The sequence below is a fragment of the Dipodomys spectabilis genome, unplaced genomic scaffold (assembly GCF_019054845.1).
Source record: "Dipodomys spectabilis isolate Male_0828 unplaced genomic scaffold, ASM1905484v1 ptg000241l, whole genome shotgun sequence".
NCBI classification, from domain to species: domain Eukaryota; kingdom Metazoa; phylum Chordata; class Mammalia; order Rodentia; family Heteromyidae; genus Dipodomys; species Dipodomys spectabilis.
Window position 1 is genome coordinate 7352973 of NW_024870918.1, and position 10349 is coordinate 7363321.

Genomic DNA, 10349 nt, shown 5'->3' on the forward strand with positions numbered 1-10349 from the left:
CCGGCTGAGTTTAATTAGTAGTGATTTTCATGGCACCAAAGCGATTGCTTTTTAAACATCTTGTCTCTGGCAATTGATGGGGGTGAGGAGGCAGCTGTAATTGTCAGAAAGATAAATGTTATGGTTTAGAAAGATGCAGCTGAGAAAGATGCTTCCTCGCCTTTAAACAGATCTAGATAAAAAAATTCCATGGCGAAGGAGTGGAAAAGATCAAAGGGGCAACTTTGATCAAGATGCATTGCACTTATAAACTGATTTGTGGAGTGGTAGCCTCTTTGGATACCTACTTAAGGATAATAAAAATATCATTTAAAAATGTCCGCAGTGCAGGAGGGAGCAAGGGAATTAGAATCCGGGTTTTATCAGTAAGTCAAGAAGAATGTCTTTAGAGGAAATAAGAGAATTTTCTTCCACAATGTCCAGCCTTAGAATGCTGTCATTGTTTTAATTTTTTTAATTTCTTGTATTCTTTGCACAACCTATATCACATCCACATGCATATACATACACATATATGTAAGCCTAAGCGGAATAATTTCTCTAAGAGATTTCAGTTTAAGCCACTATGCCATCTTAGCCATATTATAACTTAATGGGCAGGTTAAAAAAATTAGCAATAGTCAAGAGACAGAATCTTGAGGATGATTATTGTTTAAGTCTTTGAGGTTTTCCTGGCAACTTCTCTTCTGTAGGATTTAAATTCTGTGAATAACATGGTCAAAGGGGCGTCTGGATACGTGGGGGACTATTTCGGTCTTTATTAGAATGGTGCAGAGTACAGGTGCATAGCGTAATTATTCAGTCTACACTAGATTTCTTTGCCAAGTGGGGCCAGTTGGTGTTTCTCAGGATTCCATTTGACGGACAGGTCTGAGGAACGTGAGCACCGAGGCATGTAGCACGGCAGGGTAACTGCTTTGGTTTCCAAAATTTGAATGAAGTCCTAACATTCCAGGGGGGAATGACAGCATCGGTATTACTAAGCAGGCGATGGAGAAATGAAAATGATAAAAATAATAAAAGGGGATTAAAACTCAGGAACGAAAACTGAGCTAGAAAATAAAGCTGACGTTCAGAGTGGGAAGTTTCACTCATCAGCCTCCTTCCTCCTGGCAATCTCTGTGGTTAAGGAAACTGAAGGATCTACTTGCCTTTGCTTCTAGGTATTAAGAAGCTGTAACCTTGGTTTTCCCACGGTGTTTCAGATGTTCACATATTCTATTTGGCTCAGGATAATCTATCACTTTCTCTTCTTTTGTCTCCCATCCATTATTAATAAGCAGCTTTCAATGAGATTGTTTATGCCATCTTCATATGTACTTACACTGTATTTTGAAATCATTCACCTTCCATCTTTATTTCCCTCTTGCTTCTCCTCATCTTCGTTGTCATGTACAACACACACACACACACACACACACACACACACACACACACACACATTTATTTATGTATGTATATATAAATAGAAAATGTCTATGAATATGTACATCTTCTAAGTCTTGCTTCTACATATAAACAAAAACATGATACTTGGCTTTTTGAGCTTGATTTATCTCACTCAACTTGATGTTCTCCAATTTTATCAATTTCCTTGAAAATGACATAATTTTATCCTCCCTTATGGCTAGGTTGTTTTCCATACTGTACATGCACTATCAATTTATTTGCTGTTGGACCCAAAGTGATTCCACCCCTTGGTTATTGTGGAGAGTACTGCTGTACTAAACCCAAGTATTCAAGTATCCCTCTTGTACTGATTTTCACACTTCTTGATATATGCCCAATAGTGGTTTCACAGGTCATAAAACAGGTCTATTTTTAATTTCTCAAGTAACCATCATACTGATTTCCATAGTGGTTGTACTAGGTTATAGTCTAGTCAACAGCATATGAAGATTCTTCTTTCCCTCAATCCTGGCCTGTTGTTTGTTTTCTTGATGACTGCTATTCTAACTGGAGTCAGATGGAATCTTAGTGTAGTTCTGATTTGTATTCCTTCATGACTAATGTTGCTGAGTATGCTTTCATATATCAATTAGCAATTTGTGTTTCTTCTTCTTAAAACTGTTTATTTTTTAATTGGATTATTTTTGCTGTTTGATTTTTTAGCTCTGTGTATTCTGAATATTAATCTCTTATCTGTTGAATAGCTGTCAGAAAACTTTATCCATTCCATATTTGTCTCATGCAATTAGTATACATTTTAAAAAAAAGAATGATAGAAGAATAAAACAGACGATATCCTGGGCATACCAATAGGAGAGGGGTGGGCCAACACAGGACCATGAAGAGGAATATGATCACAGTAGCTTATTTGCATGTATAAAAACAGAACAATGAAACCTGTTGGAATTGTCCTAAGAAGGGGAGAGAGGGGAAGCAAAAGTGATAGATAAGGTTGGTTGGGAAAGACTGTATGTAGTGTGGAAATGTCATAATTGAATCTTCCTGCTAAAACTAATATATAAGCCCCTTAGGTAAAGATGGACAGAAAATAAAAGGTCATATTCTAGCAAATGGCTACCACTATGTTTTGGGTAATGGACTCATCTATGCTTGAAAAGCTTGAAAACTTAGCAAGATGATAAAGCATTGCTAGGAGTCATGACAACACGTCCACATGAGAATTCAAGGTGAAGTCCCCAGCTTGGAAAGTATTAAGACCTCCAGACAAGAACCACCATTTTGAATTTTCTTTGTTTCCATGTCCTACATGTGAAATGGATGTTTCTCCTTCCTGTTTTAAAATTTCTTCCTCTGTTATCCTATTTTACTAAAATAAATCTTTGCTTAACTTCTTGCTTAAAGTTCTCTTTTTGCAATATTTCTTTTTCTTTTTTTTTTTTAGAACAATAAACACTTTTATTACATGAGCTAAGGATGGTAGATGACTTTATTTGCCTTTCCGGGCCTTGATCTTCCTCAGATAGAATTCCAGCTCCTTGCCTTCTAGCACATAGCCATCTGCTCGGCCACACTGGCCTGGTCGGGATGCAATGCAGGCAAGAAGCTTCCCTTGTTGGAATTGCTCCTCTAATAGACTGCTGATTTTGGCATTCTTTTTTCTTTCATCATATTTCTTCTGAATTTTCTTGGATCGCTTTTTGTTTAAAGTCTCTTCCTCCTCAGGAGTCAGCTTGGCCCCCTTCTTGCAGCCCAGGGGCAGTGCATAATGGGATTCATACCACAGCCGGTACGGTGTGCTGTCGATGAGCACAATTTGCAAGATTTCTTGAAGGCTATTTATTTATTTATTTGTCGGTCATGGGGCCTGAACTCTGGGCCTGGGCGCTGTCCCTCAGCTCTTCAGCTCACGGCTAGCACTCTACTACTTGACCCACAGTGCCACTTCCAGCTTTTTCTGCGTATGTGGTGCTGAGGAATTGAACCCAGGGCCTCATGCATGCAAGGCAAGCGCTCTACCACTGAGCCACCTTCCTAGCCCCCAGATTTTTTATTGTAGATATCAAATCCCTGAAGTACATGTGGAAATTTGACAGCTGTTTCTATATTCCAGTAACACTAGCAAGGGACAAATATCCATAATAAAGTTGTTATCATCGTTTTCCTGTTAACTCTTGAGCGTTGAGATCTGCACCATATTCTATAATTATGATCCTTCTATCAGCAGGCTGAAAACAGATTGTTTATATAAAATTTCAGATACTTTGCCTTTAAAAATAATAAAGTTGAGCTGGTTGCCAGTGGCTCACGCCTGTAATCCTAGCTACTCAGCAGGCTGAGATCTGAGGATCATGGTTCAAAGCCAGGCTTGGCAGGAAAGTCCATGATACTCTTATATCCAATTAACCACCAGAAAACCGGAAGTGGCACTGTGGCTCAAGCGGTAGAGTGCTAGCCTCGAACTGAAGAACTCAGGGACAGGGCACAGGCCCAGAATTTAATCCCCACAACCGACAAATAAATAAAATAAGTAAATAAATAAATAAAATAAAGTTGGAAAAGCCAACTATGGCAATGGAATATTAGTTTATTATTAAAATCTGCTTTTCAGAAAGAGAAAATAACATTGTTGTATAACAGAATACCAGAATTAATATCTGTTTCCATGGTCGCATACCTTTGGAGCACAATGTGGTGATTTTGTTCAAACATATCTTTATATTTCCTACCCTCTCTTTACTCTTCCTGAGTTGGAGAGGGAGGTAATTCCCTCAGGACCCTGAACAAGTGTCTGAGCTACCCTATATCCTTTCTGTATAGTAAGATAAACACACTTTTCCTACAGTCATTTCAAGTCACAGACACAGTCTAATTCACTCCGGACATGCCGGGTCAACACTCCAAATATAACCTCATATCAAATTTCTCCCACCTAGCTAGGTCCCATTCCAGCCTGCAGCCTGCAGTAAGAACAAAGACAAGTTATCTCTTCCTCCTACTCCCTTCCTGCTCACCTCCTTCCAGGATCAAATACAGGGGAGGCAGAGAAGAGACCTACAAGGATAAGGTCATTGTCACTTGGCTAGGTGGCTTTGGCTCCCTGACCTGGCAGATGGTCCCAGACACATGCTCTTAGGCTTCCTGACTCGGAATATGGGATAAAAGTGGCCTCTCCGGTATGACATTTTCAGGGACTCTTCTTTCCTGTTCCTCCCTCTCTGGGAGGTAGTTCAGTCTTTTGCTACCTGTGATATATACATCTACCTCCATTCTCCTGACCTCATATCACATTCTCATGGGAGTTCAACTCAATAGGAGATAGCATTAACAAAGAGTACCCCTCCCCCCATATCTCTTGTTTAGGCAAACTTGGAGTGATTATAAAATCCCAACCATGTCCTGCCCTTGAGTTTCCCTTACCTTCTAGATTTCCTTAGGTGAACCATCTACTCTGCCTTAGAGGTGTCCAGTGAGAGTCAGTCATCTTGTGTTATTCCCAAATAAAGGAAACACTTGCCCTCCTATCCAGGCTGGAGGTGAGAAGGAAATGGGAAGGACTGACAGATGGGGGTGGAGATTTAGTGCACGACAGTGTCTTGCTCCTCTGAGATCAAGGATTTATTTTTATGTGATTCGTGGATGGAGGAGCCCAACTGCATTCTCAGTTTCTTTGGGGCCATTGTCTTTGTAAAACTTTGTAATGCTTTTCTACATATTTCAAATAAAGTATGCCATATGCTTTCTTAACCATAATAAGAAAGGAAGAATCCAATTCCAGCTCGTTTTTGTTGTTTGCAATTTGAACAGTGTGCTCTAGTTTGGATCTAGAGAATCTCCCCAAGACCCACGTAGTGTACTATCAGAAAGTGGTGACCCCTTTCAGAGGTAAAGCCTAGCGGAGAGCTTAGGTCCTTGGGGACAGGTTGAAGATTTACATGGTTTGAAGGTATATAGATGGCATGCAAACATTTGGAAATATGATTTCAGTAGTGGGAGCAAATCGAAACAAACCAACACATCCTTTACTTAGGGCTGTTTCTGTGCTAGGTATTGTGCAGACTTATGAGAGAGACATATAAATAAATAAAGCAAGGTTTTACCTCTTGCCACTCATGTCAGTAAAGAAATTTCAAGAAACTTCTGGAGCTTATAGAGTTGGGAGCAGGCAAAAATTCATTCTTTCTTTGAGATCTGGTTGGTAGGAACTGAAGTCTTCATGAAAAGAAGAGAGTTGTGTCCTATTCCCTATCCCTTAAAGAAAGAAGAATTTAAGTTTAAAGCTATATTTAGTTTTGTTTAACTGAAGGATTAATTCTTCCTTACATGAACCTGCAAAGAGCTTTCTATCATAGTTTATGTTGATCATAGATGCATCACATAAGTTATTGCTTAGTTCTTGCAAAAATCCAAAAGGGACATTTTGGGTGAGCAATTGCTGCCTGGTTGTCAAGTTGATGGTTGTTAAATGATGTTATGTTACAAGCCGAAACGATAAGCAGTTTACAACACAGATATTTCTTTAAGAGGCATTTTCCCTCTGACTTACATTCCTACTCTCATACTGATTTTTATGAATGTGAAGAGCTTTGGACTTGTAGCTATTCCCTGAAGACTCTTCTACCTAATCTGTTGCTCATTTTAGAGCAATGGATTAAGTCTGGGTACAAATATTCAATATGCTATTGAGTATTACAACATGACCTTACATTTTTTAGACTAAGATTTAATTTTGACACAGAATGGCAAGGTATAGATTTTGTGGAGTACCAAGTAGTAAATAGTTGTGTTTATGTTGTGTGTGCTAAAATTGCTTGGGCTACAGCTTAGAGGCTCCAGGAACTCTCAATATTAGATATTAACAAAAAACAAACCACACTCTTGTTGGATTTTTTTATATGTGTCGTTGTTTTTGTGAATATCTGACATTGTAGTTATTGTATGCTTAAATACATTTGATGTATGTGAATGTATAATTCACTTTCATGGCATGCACATGCACAACTTTTATTACAAACAAAGCACGTGGCACTTCAAAAGATCAACATTAATTGGCTAATGAGTTTCACAGACTGTAAAGAAATGAGGCCTTCACTAACTGCTTGCATTTGTGATTCAGTTGATGCTCAGAGATATTAATTTCTGACCTAGATACTTTAAGTAGCTTGTTCCTGGGAAAACTATGAGGTAGAGAGTTAACAACAAAAACCCATGTCCTAATTAAAGTTTCCCCAAGTGCTTTGTTTTCATATTGATTGCCATGAAATGGGTAGGGTAAGAAAATCATTTTCTGGATTAAATCAGAATTTAATTGTATATTTAGGAAATATCTGGTAAAAAGGTATTGTATTAGAAATTTAGTATTGCTTTCCACTAGGAACTGAAAGGTTTAAATCTATGCATAGTTTAGCATTCAATAACTATGATTCAATATTCAATGTTGACTTTCATTAAGAAGGAAATCTACTTTTCATACGCATGTATATTCTAAAGGATGTTAAATGGAGGGAGGTTCCAATCGTAGCCATTATATCCTTTTTGTTCCTTGTGTGTGTGTGTGTGTGTGTGTGTGTGTGTGTACTGAGGTTTGAACTTAGGACTTGGGTGCTGTCCCTCAGCTTTGTCACTCAAGGTAAGTGCTCTACCATTTGAGCTAGAGCTCTACTTCTGACTTTTTGCTGGTTAATTAGAGGGAAGAGTCTCATAGACTTTCCTGCCTGGGCTGGTTTTGGGCCATGATCATCAGATCCCAGCTTCCTGAGTAGCTAGGATTACAGACATGAGACACTGGTGTTCAGCCTCTATATCTTTATTATTCCTAAACTTCTCTTTGCCCATTCCCCTCTATCTCCCACCCAACCTCTCTCTCCAGGGCAGCTCATGTGTCTTCCACTCACTGTCTTTTCTCCTCCCTGTCTCATAGCTCTTTGTGAGTCTCCTTTTTCTCTTTCGTTATATTCTTTCCCTCCTCCTTTCCTGTCAACTGAATAGATGGAAGGGGAGGAGTCAATAGGTCTTGTAATTACTGAACTGTGGCCTTGGGGGCATGATGTAATATTTCTATTTTAATATTTTTTTATCGTGTTGCATTTGACACTAATGAGTTTTAAATGTGTCTTATTTTATTGATATTGATAAAAAATAAAGTTCTTGGTACACAATTGTTTATAACAGAGTGTTCTAGAGAGGATGAGCTGGGTGTTATCCCTGACGTATTATTTCTGGAAGCATTGTCAGTACTATTACCCTGCTCCATTTGGTGCCTTTTAGGTTAATAAGAGACATTCAAGATTCTGTGTCTCCTTATTTTTTCAGCCTTTAAGTGTGGTGACAGAAGGATTTATTCGTGGCAATTAGAGTGGTGCTCTGCTTCAAACTGCTTGACCATCTGGCATGAGACTCAGTTTCTTGCTTTGTCCTGACCATGTTCCTTCTATATCCCTAGTACATTATTTATATCTCTATTAATAGAGAAGTTTGTCCTGAATTATAGATATTCATGTTCACACACACAGTTCGACATAATGGATGAGGAGCTCTACAGTGCTTTACACAGCGCAGGGTGAATAAATGACTCGGGCTGACTCAAACTGCTTGCTGAGTTATAGACTCAAACCTCAGTTAATCCGCACTGTAGCTCTCATCTGGCCGATGGCCAGCAGTGGAGCTGGACTTGGTACGTATTTCTGAGCAATGTGAGAGCAGCCATACAGCTGGCACCGGGACTGGGAAAGTTTTCTCTCCACTAAACTCCGCAAATATATCGTGAATGTCTACAGAGATGATGTAGAAAACCCTGAAGGAGACACAATGAGAGACAAACTTTAGAATAACTCAGACTTCATCTTGAGAAAACTTACTGTCTTTGTACAATTTAATTCACTGGAATACAAAATGAAACAGAGAATAAAACACATCATATCCAGGCTATACCTCATATATTCATATGAGGTATGAATATATACATACATACGTACAAACATACAAACATGGTATATTGTGACTATATGCCATTTGAATTCAATATTTTGTGCTTCACTGTTAGTATCATTAAAATTGATAAATAAAAAGTATAAAGTTAAGGCACAGAAAGAGGCATAAGAGGTAAAGATTTCTCAGGTTCTCACTTCTGAGATAAACCAGAATGGCTGATCAACGGATGAATTTCATGACATCTAACAAAAACTACAGTTCTGTCCTTAGTACTAGAATGTCTGGGCTCCCTAAACAGGATTCTTCTCCAACCACTGACAGATTGAAGTTCTTCTTGGGTGAGCTGTTTTGCCATCCTCCCGGCCAATTTCTTGATAGCTTAGCATTTCCTCCTTCACCAAAATTCCTGTGTGCTGAGCTATATGCCAATAGCTGTCTACACTATATTCCATGAACTGACACTAGTTGAACTTTCTTGGTAGAAATTCTGAGCTTTGAAGAGCCATCTGTATACATTCTATTTTATAGATTTTTGTTACAAGGAGGAAGTGTATAGTATCAATAGTAGGAAGAAAAATGAAGAATAGTGGTAAGAGTAGTAGTAATGGCCATGGGATTGTTATTTGATAGTAAAATGTACTTAAAACACAGAATTATGGGCTCTTTTGTACCCATCCAAAGTTCCCATGTTGAGGTCCTAACTTCCAACACCTCAGACACTATGACTGAATTTGGCACTAAGACCTTTCAAAAAAGGGAAATGAGTGAACAGGAGGCTATTTGTTTGGGCTCTGATCCAGTCTAACTGGTGTCCTCATAAAAAGAGGAAATTTGGACCCAAAGGGACACCATGGGTGCATGGCCACCAAGGAAAGACCACGTGTGGCAGCTCAATTTTTGCCTAGCTATTTGGTCAACCAGTCAGTACTCTAGACATTTATGTCAGGGTGTTTTGGACAAGACATATGTTTACTCGGGTGGATTTTGAGTACAGCTAACTGCCATTCTTTATTGTGGGCAGGACTCATCTGAAGAATTAAAGGCTTGACTGAAACAAACGATTGACCTCCCGCTGCCAAGCCAGAGGGAATTCTGTCAGCCAACAACCTTCAGATCTTCCTGACAAGACAGCTGAATTGAACGACAACTTTCTGCATTCTACAGCAGGCTCAAACAGCAACTTCCTGTGGCCAGTCAACCAGAGAGCTACAAGTAGACCTGTAGCGGTGTAAAGCAGCAAACTCCTTGTTTGTAGCCAACTGATGCATCACCTTATTGCTGACAGTGAACTTGAGCTGTAATTCTTCCCTGCATTGCCAGGATGCTATCCCCTCCTAATCAGCTTTCATTGTGCTAACCATCCACCATACAGGAACCAATTCCTGAAAACTCTTCTATCTATCTATCTATCTATCTATCTATCTATCTATCTATCATCTATCTATCTATCTATCTATCTATCTATCTATCTATCTATCATCTATCTATCTATCTATCTATCTATCTATCTATCTATCATCTATCTGTCTATCTATCTGTCTATCATCTATCTATCTATCTATCTATCTATCTATCTATTTATCTATCCTGTTTACGTTGTTTCTTTTGAGGGTCTTGATTGATAAACCATGTTTGCCCACAGTGAATAGGCAGTTTGCTGTAAGTCAACAACTAAGAGAAAACGAATTTCTCTTTAAGTCACCTAATCTGTGGTATCTTGTTATGGCAGTCCTAGCAAAGTAGCACACACAAGGTGATGATATAATATTGTAACGATGGTTATAATAGGCAGTATGTAGTTACAGTAGTAATACACTTCAGATTGTGTAAGTGTAAAGAGACAGTAGCAGTGATTTAGTAAGTAGCAGTGAAACTACAGAATGGTTGTAATCCTGTCATAAGATGGTACAGTGGTAGGGAGTGTGGTAGAGGTATAGTATGTTAGTCTAATGTAGTAAGCAGTATTGCTGTAGTAGAAATGGGAGTTATGCTGCTGACGTTGCCATTGCTGT

At 38.8% G+C, this 10349-nt stretch overlaps 1 protein-coding gene across 1 annotated transcript; it reads right to left on the reverse strand.

Annotated features, from left to right (window-relative positions):
* Window positions 1-2878: 2878 nt before the first annotated feature.
* Window positions 2879-4074, reverse strand: LOC122124673 (40S ribosomal protein S8-like). The gene is made up of 2 exons (XM_042699366.1): window positions 4053-4074; window positions 2879-3234 (listed from the first exon to the last, which is right to left on the reverse strand). Exons 1-2 carry the CDS (start codon window positions 4072-4074, stop codon window positions 2897-2899), a joined length of 360 nt encoding a protein of 119 aa, XP_042555300.1. The 3' UTR covers window positions 2879-2896.
* Between the last annotated feature and the right edge of the window lie 6275 nt (window positions 4075-10349).